Below are 19,342 nucleotides of genomic sequence, written 5' to 3' on the forward strand. Positions count from 1 at the left end.
TCTACTTGAACTTGACAGTTCAAGTTAGAGGATATTATAAACTTACCCCTGACTATTATGATGTAAAAAATTGACTGCTCTGTTATCTGGTGAGAACAGAACAGTATCAGAGTAATATCAGCTACTATTTGTGGATTACATATTTCATTCCAGCTCTAGTACCAAGGAATTTTAGGATATTTATCTAATCCAAGATACCCTCCAAACTAGATGGTGGTGGTGGTGGTATCCCCCATTTTACTGATGAAAAAGCTGAGTCTTAGAGAAATTTAGTCTACACAGTTAGTAAACTCAGATTTGAACCTTTTCTCTCTTAAGATGCGACTTTCTTTGTGGTTCCTGATATCATTAGTGTAAGATCCAAACTCACTAATCTGGTTTAAAACTATCTGATGCCATTATAACAACTGTACTTGATTTCTTCATTTTTCTCCTTGTTGTCTGTATCCTGGGATTTTTATTGTTACCTGGACATGTTTAGGCTCTTTGATTATTCTTGCTTTTGCATATGCTCTTATTTTGCATATGTTGTCAAGAATGCTCTTCTCTCTAGCAAATTCCTACTTATTCAAGGGTTATGCAAATGAGGCAAATGAGCCTGTTCTCTTGGTAACTAGTGCTGTCCCACAAGAGTGAGAATTTGTTCACTCCCATGAGACAGCACTAATCCAAGTATGAGAGCAGAGGCCAATTCCTATCAAGACACCTCACGTTAGGCCCTAGGGGACCGAGGCCATCTCTCAACTACAACAGCCCTCTTCTGGGTAGGGGCCCACATCCTTTTGCATCACAGTGCATGCTGTACCACCACATGGGGTTAGGGCTTAGTTCCTTTTTACAGGGGTCACAGCATACTTTCTATGGCAAGTACTAAATGCCACCTATAAAACAGTGGCTGCTGTGGTATTGGACCAAGCTCTTACCTTAATTTTGATAGTTATACATTCCTAGGAATTTGTTCATTTCTTCTAAATTTTCACATTTACCCTCATAAAGTGAGGGTAATATGATACCTTCAGTATCTGTACAGCTGTTAAAGAATTGTTTTTACACTTAAAAAAAAAGACTCCATTTAATGTTATCTCTGACATTGATATCTTCCCTAGGCAGAGTTAGTTGCTTCATTTTCTGTGCTATTACAACACTTTGGTCTTATTTGAGTAATAACACTTTTATTAGTAATAGTAGCACCTGATAGAGCACAGAGTACTCTGTGTTCGGCAGTAAGTTATGCACTATTATCTCATGTAATCCCCACTAACCCCATAGAGTAGATTCTATTGTTACTCCCATTTTACAAATTAAAAACTTATCCAGGGTCACACAACTAGCAAATCAAAAGAACTTCAGTTATTTTGGACTGATCTCAGTCTTTAATCACTGCGTTGTTTTACCTCTCCTATTTTATACTTCTTATAATTTCTTACTTCCCTGGACTTAAGAAGTCTTGGCATGCAAAGTCTTTCGTGTTTTCCTCATTTTTCTTGTATTGAGTCACAATTAGACACATAGAAGTTGGTTTGATATTTTAATTGATGAGTAAATAAAGACAGGCATTTAGCCTGTTTGCTTTAGATGCTCTGTGCTGAGCTGTAATAAGATGTTGCTTCTTTTGTTACATGTATATAGATACATGCTTTGAATTAGTAAATTCTGAAATAGCTTTTCTTGCATGTCTGAAATAAAAGTGTTCCTTTTTTTTTTTTTTTTTTTTAAGGAAGTCATATTGGAGAGAGAAGCTTAGTAGAATCTGAGAAAAATGTTCAGACCTAGGGACTCTCTGCTGTGTGGTGAATTATCTAGGTTGAATTGTTAGTTGCTGTGGTATCTTATAAAGTGAGTTGAGGGATATTTCAAGTATGAAGATTGTGTTATGGATAGTTAGAATTTGGATTTGTTTTAATAATTACAATAATCACCTTTTAGTTGTGAGTTTCTTTCTGTGTGACATATTGTAAATACATGTGTTCTTCTGTGGACCATTGTGGAATTTTGGTCAAAGTGTCTGAATAGAGAATCTATCATACCAGCCAGTGAAAAGAAACAATGCAGCATTACTGTGGGTTCCAGAGGAATTCCTAACTATTATTTCTCACCTTTCTAAATGCTTTAAGAATTGTTGAGCCAGGCAAGGTGACACATGCCTGTAGTCCCAGATACTTTGGAGGCCAAAGCAGGAGGATCGTAAATTCAAGGGCAGCCTAAGGAACTTAGCAAGACTGTTTCAAATTTAAAAATAAGGGCTGGGATGTAGCTCAGTTGTAAAGCGACCCTGGCTTCCGTATCCATTACCAGAAAAATAATGTGGAAATCTATTACAATGAGTACATCAGACTGGCTTACTCCATCCTGGAACTTTTATCACTCCCACCCCCCATTCCCCATTCCTATAAGCAGGCCTACTCTTGACATTTGTAGGGCTTGAGTGAAGAATCCAAATAAAAGGCCATAAGCAAAATAATAATAAATAATAATAATAATAATAATATTTATTCACAATACCTTTATTTCACTCACTTATTTTTTACGTGGTGCTGAGGATCGAACCCAGGGTCCCGCTCGTGTGAGATGAGTGCTCTACCGCTGAGCCACAACCCCAGCCCCCCAAATTTTGAATTTAATAAAAATATAAACCAAACAAATTGACACCAGGTGTGGTGGCACAAGCCTGTAATATCAGAGACTCGGGGCTGAGGCAGGAGGATCACCGATTCAAGGGCATCCTGGGCAATTTAGTAAGACCTTGTCTCAAAATAAAATGAAAAGAGCTGTGAATATAGCTCAATGGTCAAGTTACCCAGGAAAGACACAGCTGTGGGATTATGTGGATGCCAAAATCATAATCAGTTAACAAATAAGATTATACTTATATTGATAGGGCAATCCCTGTCTATATTTAAATTATCATCAAAGCTAAATTTATTTTCACATTTGTCTCACATTTGGAAGCAGAATCCTTGACCTGTGAGAAACTAGAGCTACTGTGTATTTTCATGATACACAGGGCAGGTCAGCCAGATTCTATTTTCTTGGGTTTTTGTTTTTATTGTTTTTGGTACTGGGGATTGAACTCAGGGGCACTTGACCACTGAGCCACATCCCCAGCCCTATTTTGTATTTTATTGAGAGACAGGGTCTCACTGAGTTGCTTAGCACCTCATCATTGCTGAGCCTGGCTTTGAACTCACGATTCTCCTGTCTCAGACTCCCAAACTGCTGGGATTACAGGTGAGCCTGGCTATTTTCTTGTTTTTGCTTACTGGGAATAGAATCTAGGGCTTCACACATGCTAGGCAAGTTCTACCACTGACCCGCATATCCAATCTCATATTTTATTCATTTGTAATTAGAGCTAGCATAAATGGAGGCTTTTGAGGGAAGGTCAGTGGGTGTACGTATATGTATATGTACACTTACAATTTCTTTCTTTCTTTCTTTTTTTTTTTTTTTTTTTTTTTTTTTTGATACTGGGGATTGAACGCTGGGGTGTTTTACCACTGAGCTACATCCCTGGTTCTATTTGTTTACGTATTTATTTTATTTTGAGACAGAGTCTAACTAAATTACTGGCATTGGCCTTTAACTTGTCATCCTCCTGCCTCAGCCTCCCAAGTCCCTAGGATTACAGGCATGCACCACCATGCCTGGCCTAGTAAAAAAAAATTATATATATATATATATATGTATATATATATATATACACACACACACACACACGTATATGTGTGTATGTGTGTGTATATATTTGGGGGGGTGGGTACCAGGGATTGAACTGAGGGACACTTGACTACTGAGCCACATCCCCAGCCCTTTTTTGTATTTGATTTAGAGTCAGGGTCTCACTGAGTTGCTTAGCACCTTGCTTTTTGCTGAGGCTCGCTTTAAACTCATGATCCTCCTGCCTCAGCCTCTCAAGCTGCTGGGTTTACAGGCACAAGTGTGCCATCACGCCTGGCTCCCAGCTCCCCCCTCTTTTATTGGTGGTGCTGTACCTACCAACTGAGCTATATCCCTAGCCCTCCTAGCCCTTTTAAAATATTTCATTAGAGATAGGATCTTGCTCAGTTGCTTAGGGCCTTGCTGAGTTGCTGAGACTGGGTTTGAACTCACCATCCTCCTGCCTCAACTTCCCAAGTTGCTGGGATTACAGGTGTGCACCACCATGCCCAACCCAACCAATTATTATTAAAACTAAATTTTAGACATAGGATCTATGAATTTTACTAGGATGGCCATATGTTCTGGTTTATACTTTTTGTCCTAGAATAATATTTATTTCCTTTTTATTCTCAAAGTGCCCTGGTTTGTATGATACATTATATGATCATCTAGCCCTAAAGGGATTTGATAGATTTAATGAGGTTTTGAAAGTGGTGGCAAGCAGTGAAAAATACTTTTCCAAATCTGTTAAGGCCTTCAAAGTAATCAGGTATCATACTGACTATTTTTGGGAAGAATGATTTGAAAAAAATTTGAAGGCAGGAGAGGAGACAAGAAATAAAATATCTATTATTATCACCCCACCTTCATCACGATTATTACTATTGTAGTTTGTATCCTGAGAGTTAAAAATTACATCTTATTTTCCTTTCTTCCTCTTCTTTTTGATTTTCTAGCATAACATTAAAAAGACAGAGTGAAAAGTAAATCACCTGTCAAAAATGACCACTCCAATTACATGGGTGTTCTTTTCACGGCTACACATACAAGCATTTTCTATTCTTCCTACTTAAAGGATAGCATGCAGGCACATTGTTTTTAGCACTTAGATATTTTGACAATATGTCTTGGAGATTATTCCATAACTTTGAAAGATTTTTTTTTTACTCTAAAATTATTTTAGATTTGTAGAATAGTTGTAAAAATTGTACAGAGAATTCTTGTATACCGCTTGCTCATCTTTTCTTACTAAAATATCCACATAATTACCATAATAAAATTACCTAAACTAGGAAATTAACGTGGCAGAGTATTAGTAACTAAACCACAGGTATTATTTTAGCAGTTTTTCTAATAATATCCTTTTTCTATTTAGGATCCTACTCAGGATTTCACATTGATTACATTTAGTTATTTCTCCTTTGTCTCCTCTAATCTGTAGTACTGTCAATTTTTCTAGTCTTTGTCTTTTATGATAAGCAAAAGATTTTCACTAATTCTGCCTTCTATAGAGAATATTGTTTTAGAATTGTGGAGGTTTTTAAAATTTTTTGATTCTCTGTGTATAATACAGTGGTGGAAATATGGAACTAAAAATAGTTTTTTTTTAGTTGTCAGTGAACCTCATTTTATTCATTTATTTACATGTGATGCTGAGAATTGAACACACTGCCTCACACATGAGGCTAGCACTGTACCACTGAGCCACAACCTCAGCCTACTTTTTTTTTTTTAATTTTTTTTGTAGTTGTAGGTGGACAGAATGCCTTTTATTTTGCTGAGAATCGAACCCAGTACCTCATGCAAGCTAGGCAAGTGCTCTGCCACTGAGCCACAACCCCAGCCCCCACCCTCAGCCTACTTTTTTAGTTTGAGACAGGGTGTTGGTAAATTGCCAAGGCTGACCTTGAATTTGTGATCCTCCTACTTTAGCCTTCAAGTCACTATGATTACAGGCATGAGCCCGCTGTATCAGTTTTCTTATTATAAAATAGGAATGGTAAAAATTATCCTGGGGGCTGGGGATATACTTCAGTTGGTAGAGTGCTTGCCATCCACGCATAAGGCCCTGGATTTAATCCCTAGCATCACCACCACCACCCCCGAAAAAAAAAATCCTGAATTCAGCAGCTGATTGCCAAATACTACACTGAGTATTTCACAAATTTATTAGGTAAAGATTTCTTGAAGGTATTATACAAAGCTAAAAGAAGCTGAGTGTGTGTGTGTGTGTGTGTGTGTGTGTGTGTGTGTATGTATGTAGTGGTACTGACCATTCCAAAACCTTTTTTTTAAATATGTAAATCTTTTCTTTAAGGACAGTTTCAGATTTACAGAAAAATTGCTAAGACAGTATGGAGAGTTCCCATGTACGTCTCATACCCTATACCCAGTTTCCCCTATTACTAAGATTTATGTAGTTTAGTATATTAGTTACCATACTAATGAACTAATAGTGATAAATTATCATTAACAAAGTTCCAAATTTTATTCAGATTTCCTTGGTGTTCCCTAATGACCATATTCTGTTCCAGGATCCCATACAGGATACTTCATTTTTTTTTTTTAAAGAGAGAGAGAGAGAGGAAAAAAAGAGAGAGAGAGAAGAGAGAAGAGAGAGAGAATTTTAATATTTATTTCAGTTTTTGGCGGACATAACATCATTGTTTGTATGTGGTGCTGAGGATCGAACCCGGGCCGCACGCATGCCAGGCGAGCCCGCTACCGCTTGAGCCACATCCCCAGCCCGATACTTCATTTTTTTTAGTTGTTATGTGTCTTTAAGCTCCTCTAGGTTGTGACAGATTCCACCCCCCCAACCCCCCACCTTTTTTTGAGGCCTGGTCTTACTGTGGTGTCCAGGCTTATATCAAACTCCTGTACTAAAGACATTCTCCTGCTTCAGACTCCTTAGAAGCTGGGACTACAGGTGTAGGCCACCACAACTCTTTAATTCCTTTTTTTTTTTTTTTTGGATAGAGCTATTTTAATCTTTAAGGCAATCCCCTCCAAATCTCCACTGTCATGTTCCACGATTAAACACTCAAGGTCACTCCAGGTGAACTGGGCTGCATGAAATAATCACAGAGACAGAGAAATACCTTTTTCTTTGGGTACTGTGATGGCTCCTCTGATCTTAGGGGTCCTTGGATAAGTCATTCAAATGAGGCAGGGGGTCAGGTTTCAGGGGGTTGAGTCTAGCTTCATGATGTTTGCTGTCAGCAGATTGACTGACATCAGGGAGTCTATACCCATCTCATAAGCTGTATGGGGATCATGGCCGAGCAAGTAGAAAGACCAGAGCAAGGCCCACCCAAATGGAGGGGCATTGTCGGTTCAGTCCACTTGTGCACTCAATGCTCATAGTTCACATACACAAAGCCTATGGCTGGCTTGCCACATCTCATCACTCAAGGCTAAGGGGTGCTCATTTCCTATGTGCCAGCTCCCGACATTACACTGTCTTTTATGTTCTCCAGAAGTTTTCCGTTACCTACCCCCAATCCCTAATAAACATTTTTTGTTTGTTTATTGGTGCTGGGGATTGAACACAGGACCTCTTTCTCTTGCTAAGTACTTGTTCTATCTCTGAGCTATCTCCCTAGTCCTCTATTAAACAGTTTTTAATGAAAAATCATATTGCTCTCTTACTCTTTTTTTTTTTCTTCTATCTTTGCTCATCTAGTAATCATACTATTCTTTCTCTTAATATCTTCAACTACCACATAGAATAAATATAGCTCAAAGAATAAATTCATACTCTATGAAGGCAGCCTTTGGTAGGATTGGTACTCTACCATTCCCCCTATGGGACAGACTTCATATTTCTCCTTAGCTCCCATCCTGGCTGAGCTCTAGCTCATTTCCATTTCCCAGTCTTGCCAGACGCTACTAATCTGTATTCCTCCAACTTTCTGTTTACCCCTCTGCTGTGGTACTTATCATATTATAATTCTCTGTTTACCATAAACCATGGTTCCTTCCAGGTATTCATTCTTTATTTATATGCCCTGTATCAAGACAATTACTAGTAGATGGCAGAAAAATTACTGAATGCTATGTGTTGGGTTACAATAATAACATGTCTTTATTCATTTTTTTTTTAGTTATAGAGGGACACAATATCTTTATTTTGTTTATTTATTTTTATGTGGTGCTGAGGATTGAACCCAGTGCCTCACATGTGCTAAGGCAAGCCCCAGCCCCTCTTTATTCATTTTAAAAAAATATTTATTTTTTAGTTGTAGGTAGACACACAATATCCTTATTTCATTTTTATGTGGTGCTGAGGATCAAATCCAGTGCCTCATGTATGCTAGGTGAGCACTCAACCACTGAGCCACAACCCCAGCCCTCTTTCTTCATTTTTGAGTGCGGAGGTACTAGGCATAGAAACAGGAGCACTTTACCCCTGAGCTACAGCCTCAGCCATTTTTCTTTCTTTTTTTTTTTTTTTTTTTTTGGTACCAGTTATTGAACCCAGGGCTGCTCATCCCCATCCCTTTTTTATATTTTATTTTTTTTTAAATTTGTAGTTGTAGATGGATAGAAAAATAAATTTTAAAATGCCCAGGGCTGCTCATCCCCAGCCCTTTTTAAATATTTTATTTTATTTTTAATTTGTAATTATAGATGGACACAAATAATAAATTTTAAAATGCCTTTTTAAATTTTTTTAATATTTATTTTTTTTAGTTGTAGTTGAACACAATACCTTTGTTTTATTTATTTATTTTCTTATGTGGTACTGAGGATTGAACCCAGGGCCTCACACGTGCTAGGCAAGCACTCTACTGCTGAGCCATAACTCCAGCCTCAGAATGCCTTTATTTTATTTGTTTATTTTTAATGTGGTGCTTAGGATCAAACCCTGTGCCTCACACATGCTAGGAAAATCCTCTGCCACGGAACTACAGCCCTGGCCCCATATTTTATTTTGAAATAGGATCTCACAAAGCTGCTTTGGGACTCACTAAATTACTGAGGCTGGTGAACTTGCAATCCTCCTGCCTCAGCCTCCCAAGATGCTGGGATTATAGGAATGTTTTGAGATAGGGTCTCAATGAATTGCTGAGGTTGGCCTTAGACACCCCCTGCCCTGGTACTGGGGCTTAAACTCAGGAGTACTGGACCACTGAACCACTTCTCAGCCATATTTTGTATTTTATCTCACTGAATTGCTTAGTACCTTGCTTTTGCTGAGGCTGCTTTGAACTCTTGATTCTCCTGCCTCAGCCTCCCGAGCCACTGGGATTAGAGGCATGTGCCACCGTGCCCAGCAACCTTGGACTTTTGGTTTTTCTCTCAGCCTCCTGAGTTGTTGGGATTATGGGCATATGCCATTTTTCTTGGCAGAACACATCCTTTTTATATAAACACAATGAAAAGATGATGTTTGTAGTGTTTTTTCCCCCACATTTTCTATTGGTGCATTATAGTTGTACATATTGATGCGATTGTTATTTTGTACAGTTTTTTTTTAAGTTAAGTCAGCCTCCTTGTATCAGTGGTTTCATAGTTCTACCTTTTCCAGAATGTCATATGTCATTGTAAAGACTCAGTACTTTCATATTTTTGCTGTTACCCTAACCCCTCATACTTTCAATCTTTTAAGGTGATTTGTGCTCTAGAAATTGGGCCTCTTAAGTTGTTGTGTTTTGTGTGTGTATGTGAAATGTTCCCCCACCCCACCCCCGCACCCCCGTGGTGCTAGGGATTGAACCCAGGGCTTGCATGTGAGGCAAGTACTCTACCAACTGAGCTATATCCCCAGCCGAAATGTTCTTATTCAAACATTTTGTTAGACTGAAGCTTAATCATACATCTAGATATGTTACCTTTTGGAATAGCTTCTTGTCACAAGTGAGGAAACTGCTAGAAGTGTCTTAACTTTAGAACATTGTGATTCCCTACTTATAAAGGTATATTATTAAACACAAATAATAATAATGAAATACAAATAATATTTGGGTGCCATGGCACATGCCTGTAATCCCTGTAATTTGGGAGGCTGAGGCAGGAGGGAGGATCTCAAATTCAAGACCATCCTCAGCAATTTAGCAAGGCCCTAAGCAATTTAGGGAGACCCTGTCTTAAAAAATAAAAAGGACTGAGGACATAGCTGAGTGGTAAAGCACCCTTGGGTTCAATCCCTAGTAACGAAAATAATTATAGATATTGTTAAATGTTCAGGCTACATTGTAACAAGTAAAAAAAAAAAAATGAGGGTTTCTTTCTCCATTTCATTTCTTAGAAGTAGCCATTTTTGTCAATTGGTTACCTGTCAGTTTTATGGTACATTTTAAAATTTAAATATTGTTTGGAAGAAATGCTTTAGAAATGTTGAATATGAGTTTATTCTCGTTTTTGTTTATTTATTTTTAAAACTAAATACATAAACTATTTTTTCAAGCAGTTTTTAAAGATTCACAGCAAAGTTGAAGGAAAAGTAGAGTTCTCATGTATCCAATCTCTCCTTTACAGACAGTGCCTCTCCTCCCCAGTCATCCTGCATATGTGTTACAGTACATCTGTACATTTGTTACAATAAGTGAATAAGTATGGATACTTCATTAGCAGTCAAAATACATGGTCTACTTTAGGGTTTACTTTTGATTTTGTAGTTCTGTGGGTTTGTACAAATGACATGTGCACACCATTATATAGTATCATAGAGGATAGTTCCGCTTTCCTAAAAATCTCCGGTGTTCCACCTGTTCATTCCTTCTTTCCCAAAACCCCTTAGGAACCACTAATCTTTTAGTAAAATCTTTTTTTTTTTATTAAAAAATGACAGCAGAATGCATTACAATTCTTTTTTTTTTTTAAAGAGAGAGGAGAGAGAGTGTGAGAGAGAGAATTTTTAATATTTATTTTTTTTTAGTTCTCGGCGGACACAACATCTTTGTTGGTATGTGGTGCTGAGGATCGAACCCCGGCCGCACGCATGCCAGGCGAGCGCGCTACCGCTTGAGCCACATCCCCAGCCCCTGCATTACAATTCTTATTACACATATACAACAATTTTTATATCTCTGTTTGTATATAAAGTATGTTGACACCCAATTCTGTGTTCATACATGTTTTGAATAATGATGTCTATCACATTCCACCATCGTTCTTAATCCCCTGCCCTCTCCCTTCCCCTTCCACCCCTCTTCCCTGTCTAGAATTCATCTATTCCTCCATCTATTCCTCCCATGCGTCTCCTCCTACCCCACTAAGAGTCAGCCTCCTTATATCTGTAGTTTCATAGTTCTACCTTTTCCAGAATGTCGTATGTCATTAATTGTAGATTTTTCAGATGGTCTTGTATATGTGAATGCTGGGAATTGAACTGAGGACCTCTGTATGGGCTAAGCACACACTCTTATCAATGAGTTGCACCTTCAGCCCCTGTTTTTCTTTCATATATTGTGCTTTTGTGTTGTGTCTTAGAAATCTTTGTCTAGGGCTGGGGATGTGGCTCAAGTGGGGGCGCGCTCGCCTGGCGTGCGTGCGGCCCGGGTTCGATCCTCAGCACCACATGCCAACAAGGATGTTGTGTCCGCCGAGAACTAAAAAATAAATATTGAAATCTCTCTCTCTCTCTCTCTCTCTCTCTCTCTCTCTCTCTCTCTCTCTTTCTCTTTCTCTCTCCTCTCTCACTCTCTCTTAAAAAAAAAAAAAGAAATCTTTGTCTAGCCTGAGGTCACAAAGATATTCTCCTATATGTTTTCTTCGGGGTGGGGGGTACTATGTATTGAAGCCAGATGTGTTTTATCCCTGAGTCACATCCCCAACTATTTTTATTTTCAGACAGAGTCTCACTAAGTTGCTTAGGGCCTTACTATGTTGTTCAGACTGACCTTGAACTTGAAATCCTCCTGTTTCACCCTCTGGAGGTTTGTATAACTGCACCCAGCTAGAATCTTTTGCCATTTTAGGTTTTATATTTAGGTCTACAAAGCATTTTTTTTTTTTTTTTTTTTTTGTACCAGGAATTGAACCCAGTGGTGCTTAACCCAGTGAGCCACATCCCCAGCCTTTATTATGTTTTATTTAGAGACGAGTCTTGCTGGATTGCTTTAGGACTTTGAGGCTGACTTTAAACTTGCAATCCTTTTGCCTCAGCCTCCCTGGCTGCTGGGATTATAGGTATGCCACAGTGCCCAGTTTTGTTTTTTTTTTTTAATGGCAGGCCTGGGTATTGATTCCAAGGCCTTACACATGCTAGGCAAACATACTATATCACTGAACTACATTCCCAGCCCGCATTAGTTTTTTAAATTATGGTTTGTCACCATTTGACCCAGTTATCCCACTAGTTGGTATATACCCAAAGTATACTGTTGTGATGCAGTCACATCAATGTTTATAGCATCTCAATGCACAGTATCTAAGCTATGGAACTAACCTAGGTACAACTTCAACAGATGAATGGATAAAGAAAATGTGGTGTGTGTGTATGTGTATATATGTATATATATATATATACATATATACACACACACATATTGTGCGAGGCAAGCACTCTACCTCTGAGCCACAACCCCAGCCAGCTAAATTGTTTTTTTTTCCCGCATGTAGATACCTAGTTCTAGCACCATCTATTGAAAATGCTATTATTTCTTCATTAATTTGTCTTTGTACTTTGTTGAAGATCAATTAATTATAAATGTGTGTCTTTTTCTAGACTCAAACTATATTATTTATCCTGATTAGTAGCTCATAGATCCAGAATAATTTGGAAATCTAACTAGCTGTCTTTAGAAATTTTAAGTAACTGTTATTTGTTGATTACAGTTTGTTATCTGTGGTATTTTCTAAAACAACTTTAAGCTTGTAAGATTTTGCTAATGATTCATCATCTGTTTGGAAAAATGAGTAATTTTGTGTGGCGGGGTAAGAATGATCTTGACTTTTCCTAGAAGATGTTCATTTCCTTTTCTTCCTATTCTTGTTTTTTTTTTTTTTTTTTTTGGTACTGAGAATTGAGCCCAGGATTGCTGGACCACCAAGCTATAGCCCCATCCCTGTTTTGGGGATGGGGAATTCTGGGTATTGAACTCAGGGCCTGCTGGTGTGCTAGGCAAGCATTCTACCATTGAGCCCCCTTCTCCCCAACCCTTTTTAAAAATTTCATTTTGCATTAGTTACCTGATGTAATAAGTTACTTTTCTTTTCTGTGCTAAGGATCAAACTCAGGACCTTGTACCTGCTAGACAAACACTCTATCACTGAGCTATACTCCAGCTCCTAGTTGTTGATAGATTTTTTTTTGTGTGTGAAAGTCTAAATTTGTGCTGAATGTGATGAAGTGCTCCTGTAAACCCAGCAGCTAGGGAGGCTGAGGCAGGAGGATCTGAAGTATTTGAGGCCAGCCTCAGCAATTTAGCAAGACCCTTTCTCAAAATAAAAAGTAAAAAGGGCCAGGGATGTGATGCTTAATGGTAGAATGTCCCTGGAATCCCCAGTACTGGGGGGGAAAAAAGTCTGAATTTGTGGGTTTTTTTGTTGTTGACTGAGAATGAAAAGCTTAAAGCTTAAAATAACCCCTCATTTGATTAGCTAGCTTATTAACAATTTTGATATTTATGATTTATTGCTTTTGTAAAATAACTGTAGTCTTTTTTTTTTTTTTTCAGGGTAATCACTTTGATCAATATGAAGAAGGACATTTGGAAATTGAACAAGCATCACTTGACAAGCCTATAGAATCGGTAAGATGATCAGTGCTAAATTTTGGCTCTTAGCCAGTTAGTTAGGTAGTGTTCGTGTGACACTTGATGTGAGTGAAGTTAAGCTTATTAATAACTGATAGTATAGTTAGTTAGAGATATTTTCTTGCATGCCCTGCAGTAATCAAATAAGAGTTTGGGATGTGATTTGATATTTTTAATACATTGGGAAATTAGTCCAAAACATGGAAAAACAAATTGGAATTTCAATGGAAAAATATTATTTTGGCCCATATTGATATTCTGATAAAGATAGAAAGTTCAAGCTTAGTGTTTTTATAAATTAAATAAAGGAGTAAAATGTATTTTGATCCTTTAATACCTTTCTTGGGTGCCCAGTCATATGTGAAGTGATTAGAAATGGTTAAGAAATAATATATTTTTTTTTTATCAGACTTTAGTGAAACATGATAAACATAGTCTCTGTAGCTTTAACTATGTCTCTCTTTTTTTGTTGTTGTTGTTGGTCAAAAGTTAATTATATTTTTCCACACTGCTTAGTTTGGGGCATTAATGATACCAACTCGTAGAACAAGGAGATTTATTTTCCCTTTCTCTTAATTTAAAAAGAAATCTTGATTTTTTAACATTATTTTTATTTTGAAAAACCCATATTTTAAAATAACACAGTCCGTTGTTACAATGTCTAAATGTCATTATTGTCAGCATTTAATATTTGTGCTTAAGTGTACATAATTAATAAGGGCTTCATTGAGTCATAGGAAAAACCTGATTGGGGAAAAATCATCAAAGAGGGAATCTTAATCTTTATAGTAGTCAAGACAAACCCCTTCTCTCCCTTTAAGAAACACTAGCTTCTTTTCCCTTAAGAAAAAAAGTCAATTTAGTGATACAGAGTACAAATACTTTTAATTTTAGCTTTTTTGAAATTGTAACATAGTAAAGGATCAACATATATTTATGTTCCTAATTAGGTTGGTGTTGTGTGTGTTTGTGTGTGTGTGTTTAGATGTTTACAGAAATTTACACAACTTGGGGTGTTCGACATTTTTCTTCCACAGCAGTTGGCCCATATTAGCTAAGCAGCCATGATCTGGTTTGTATTGCACGGTCTGCCTTTTTTTAATTTCTTCTCTAGGGTTTCTTTCTCCCCCACCTCCCCTTCTTATTTCTGTCCTTCTGGTCCAGTGAACACTGCGTATAGTATCTTCTGTCTTAATGTGCTGGCATGATGCTAGACTTAGGCATGGCAGTAATTGATGACGCATGTGATAATGCTGCAGAGGGAGAAGTCACATCTGATGTGCTGAAAGTCCAGTCTTGAGTTTTGACATAAGGATAAATTGCCAAGCCCATTTTGCTAAGTTAAAACTCACTTTATGCCTTGCTCAGTATCATTTTGGGACTTATCATGAGGCAGAATTTTATAATGAAATCAGTAGCCATGATCAGTATCTTGTACTTGAGAAATAATTTTTTCAATTTAATAAACGTGGTTTTTGGGGGTCAAAGTTCAAGAACAAACTATCAGCAGAAAAGCCCAATACCATAGTCTATAAGGTGTATAGTTGGTTAATATTCTTATATAAACTATAATTCTAAGTATTCTGACTTGGCAGTAGCAGGAAATTTATATTTAAATACTAGGCTGAATTTGCAGCCTAGTATTTATTATTATTATACTCAACAGAGTATTAAAAAGCATTAAGTGATACGTTTTATAATAAAAGTTTTCTTTTGGGGCCACAAAACTTATTTCTGTGGCACATAAGGCTAATGCTACTTTGCCTCACAATGTCCAGGATTTTTTTCTAGCACACATCATAGGGAGAGCACTGTCAGAAGAGAGTCTAAGGGGCTGGAGTTGTAGCTCAGCAGTAGAGCCCTTGCCTCATATGTGTGAGGCACTGTTTTCGATTCCTAGCACCACATATAAATAAGCAAATAAAATAAAGGTCCAACAACAACTAAAAAAGAAAAAAAGAAAGAAGGAGAAGACGACAGTTTGAGTAATCATTGTTTTTTTTTTTTTAAGAGAGAGTCAGAAGAGAGAGAGAGAGAGAGAATTTTTAATATTTATTTATTTATTTTTTAGTTCTCGGCAGACACAACATCTTTGTTGGTATGTGGTGCTGAGGATCGAACCCAGACCGCACACATGCCAGGCGAGCGCGCTACCGCTTGAGCCACATCCCCAGCCCCTGAGTAATCATTGTTGAGAAATCTCAATGAGGAGGAGAACTAATATATGTATAATTTATTTTTTTTTTTTTTAATATTTATTTATTTTTTCTTAGTTCTCGGCGGACACAACATCTTTGTTGGTATGTGGTGCTGAGGATCGAACCCGGGCCGCACGCACGCCAGGCGAGCGCGCTACCGCTTGAGCCACATCCCCAGCCCGATATATGTATAATTTATTAAATACTATTATCTTCTCCATTTAAAATAGCAAGTAGTATAGTACTCAGACTGTATATTTATTTTTTTTAGTAAATAAACACATTCAAAGGTGTATATTATACTAATAAGTATGCTTCTAATGAAAATTTACTCCTGGAAACACATATATGCATTATTTGTGATGTGATAGGTTAAGTAGTAGTTACAGCTTCATGGCCTATATTGGGTTAGGTAGAAATGGGATTCACAAGATAAGAAAGGATCTTATATCTGCTACCTAATCATTTGGGTATAAAACTTAAATTTTAAAAGAAACTCCCGTGATTGGCATCAAAGTAGTAGGTAGTTTTCCCCCACTTTTTCTCCCCCAAGAAAAAAAACCCTAATACCTAAGTAATTCCCACTAAATAATAAGTATATATTGCATTATATGGCTGGCTGGCTATATTGAGCTATTTTTGTTCTTAGGGGGAAATGTCGTTGCTTCTAACACATAAAGAGACTCTGCTGAATTAAAATCTTTCTCTGCAGCAATATCTATTGAGAGGTGCTGACTGTTTTGCTACAGCATGCAACTCAAAAGTGGCTGGAAATATGCAGCTTTGGGAGTCTACAGATCATTGCAGGAGCTAAAGGTCTAGTCATTTTTTTTTTTTAACAAAGGTAATCTGCAGCAGCTGGTAACCGTGGAAGTCTCTGCACAGGTTTGTGCCAAGAATATGCCCGTTGAAGGGTTATTGTGAGTATAGGATTAAGGTCTTTTTGTTTTGTAATAGGGTAAATTTGATGCAAACTAGCAAGATGGGAAATGAGATTTGAAGATGTAATAATGCATTATATTTTTAGTGAACTTCTGAAGTTAGATTTCTTAGTGAGATGATACAAGTATTTCAGTTAAAAACACATGAAAATTTAACTTTCGTTAAGTATTTAATACCTGCTGTAAAGTTCTATTTTCCTTTCTTTATTTCAACCAACCAAATATCCTTTGATGAAATTTCTGGTCAAGGGTGAAACACTTTTCTAAGAAAATTATGAAAGAATTGCTAGACAACTTGATTATTTGAATTAAAGTAAAAGTGCAAAGTATTAACTTTTATCCTTACTATAAAATCTCTTTTGAACTTGAATTTTAAAAAGCCATTATTGCTTTATGACTTTTAGATCCCAGCCATTGTAATTAAGACCTCCATGTACTTACAATATTTAGAAAACAAAATTTTATCTAAAGTCATAGATCAAGTTAGGATTCCATCATCCTTTGAAGAATTGGTTGGTATGATTTAGGATGTCTGGTCCTTATGACTATAGTTTGAAGATGTGAGAAATCAGATGGGGGAATGATGTTAAATTATATAGATGGCAAGATACCTACATTGTAGACTTAAAATATGCAGTCATTGTTGCAGTTGGAAGTGCAACTACCAATAAGCATTAAATTGGTTTTTGCTCTATTTGACTGATTAAAATCCTGGCTTAATAGTTGTCAGGTTGATTGAGTAGATTTTAAAAATTAGTGTCACTTCAAATTCTAGTTGCTGATGTTTAGTTTGCTTGTCTAGGGATTTAGAAGTATATGTATAGTTGGATTTTTGTCATGTTGCATTATCTGTTTAGATCTGTGGACTCCACTAGTTCCAAACTGTAACTCTATAAGACTGCTGATTTGACATTTAGCAGTGACCATATGTGGACTGCACTATAAATGTGCTTCTTGGAGCTGAATGGTGTAGCATTACTATATGGCTTTTCTCTCTAGTCTTCATTGTGTTATCTGTAGTGAGCTATAGATTTTTTTTATTTTGTTTTGGGAATTTTTACAACCTGTTGTTTGCATGGGTTCACCTAGTAGCATTTGGTTCTTGCTTACACAGTCTTTGATACACAATCAGCAAAGCTTACAATCCACTCAAGAGACTTGCTATTTTTGTCACTATTGAAAATAAATATGCTAAAGTGTGTAAATTGAATATGGCTGTCAACTAAAAGAAAATTCATTGTGAAATTCATCTAGTCACTTACATGCCTGTAGCATAACTTTCTCCTGAAATATAATACTGTGTTTTCTTGTATAAAAATTTGGAGTCAGCCCCATACAATACAGTAAAATTTTATCTTTGATTTGGCAGGCACCTATCATACATGTTGGTGGTACTTTTGCAAAAATAGTCCTTGTTACTGTGGTGGTATAAAACTACATGGAGCAGAGAGAACTTCCTGGGAAATTTTTCTGCTTGATAATTAATAAATTAAAATGTTGAGAAATACAAATAGTTAATGAATATTCCCCTTTCTACCCCCTTTACTGGGGATCAAACCCATGGCCTCAGGCATGCTAGGCAAGCGCTACCACTGAGCTTCCCCCTCCACCCATCTTGCTTTTTAAATTTTATTTTGAGACTGAGTCTTGCTAAGTGTTGCCCAGGCTGGCTTCTAATTTGCCATCCTCCTTTCGTAAGCCTCCAAAGTAGCTGGAATTATAGGTATGCACTGTCATACCTGGCAAGTGTTTTTTTTTTTTTTTTTTTAATTGCTGATGTTGTTTTCAGCATATTCATAGTTTTTTTTTTTAATATTTATTCTTGGGCTGGAGATGTGGCTCAAGTGGTAGCGCGCTCGCCTCGCATGCGTGCGGCCCAGGTTCGATCCTCAGCACCACATACCAACAAAGATGTTGTGTCCGCCAAGAACTAAAAAATAAATAAATAAATATTTTAAAAAAATATTTATTCTTTAGTTTTAGGTGGACACAACATCTTTATTTTATTTTATTTTTTTTTTTTAAAGAGAGAGGAGAGAGGGAGAGAGAGAGAGAATTTTTTTAATATTTATTTTTTAGTTCTTGGCGGACACAACATCTTTGTTGGTATGTGGTGCTGAGGATCGAACCCGGGCCGCACGCACACCAGGCGAGCGCGCTACCGCTTGAGCCACATCTCCAGCCCCTTTATTTTATTTTTATGTGGTGCTGAGAATCGAATCCAGTGCCTCACACATGCTAGGTGAGCGCATTACCACTTGAGCCACATTCCCAGCCCATATTCATAAGTTTTTATGATATACATTTGTTGCTTTCAAAGATCTTCCCATTTAAAAATTGTACCTCTCTTCTCACATAATAGAGAAGAACAAAGGTTGGAAATATGGACATTTTTACAGCTTTTTTTCCCTGGTACTATGAATGAAACCAAGGGGTGTTTACTACTGAGCTATATCTTCAACCCTTTTTATTTTTTTATATATTTTTTGGCAGCGGCAATGGGAGAAGGGTAACCAGGGATTGAACTCAGGGGCATTAAACCACTGAGCCACATTCCCAGCCCTAATTTGTAGTTTATTTAGAAACAGAGTCTCTCACTGAGTTGCTCAGCACCTCGCCATTGCTAAGGCTGACTTTGAACTTGATTCTCCTGCCTCAGCCTCCTGAGCCGCTGGCATTACAGGCATGCGCCACTGTGCCAACTTTTTTTATTTTTAATTTAAAAAAAATTTTTTTAATATTTATTTTTCAGCCTTTGGTGGACACAAATCTTTGTTTGTATGTGGTGCTGAGGATCAAAACTGGGCTGCACGCATGCCAGGCGAGCGCGCTACCGCTT

The 19,342-nt window shown here is 37.2% G+C and overlaps 1 protein-coding gene across 11 annotated transcripts in view; it reads left to right on the forward strand.

Moving 5' to 3' along the window:
* The window catches only part of GPATCH8 (G-patch domain containing 8), a 95,523-nt gene that overhangs the window by 12,910 nt on the left and 63,271 nt on the right, over nucleotides 1-19,342 (forward strand). For 7 of the 11 annotated variants that reach the window (XM_081273002.1, XM_081273000.1, XM_081273003.1 and 4 more), the window contains exons 2-3: nucleotides 13,287-13,361; nucleotides 14,402-14,436. Coding sequence is in view for 1 of the 11 variants with exons in the window: in XM_081272995.1 (XP_081129121.1) it covers nucleotides 13,287-13,361 (75 nt within the window). In the remaining 10 variants the exon portion in view is untranslated. The remainder of the gene's footprint in view (nucleotides 1-13,286; nucleotides 13,362-14,401; nucleotides 14,437-19,342) is intronic. The other 4 variants (XM_081272995.1, XM_081272996.1, XM_081272997.1 and 1 more) reach the window with 1 other exon arrangement.

Source organism: Spermophilus citellus (genome assembly GCF_964194105.1).
Source record: "Spermophilus citellus genome assembly, chromosome: 17".
NCBI lineage: Eukaryota > Metazoa > Chordata > Mammalia > Rodentia > Sciuridae > Spermophilus > Spermophilus citellus.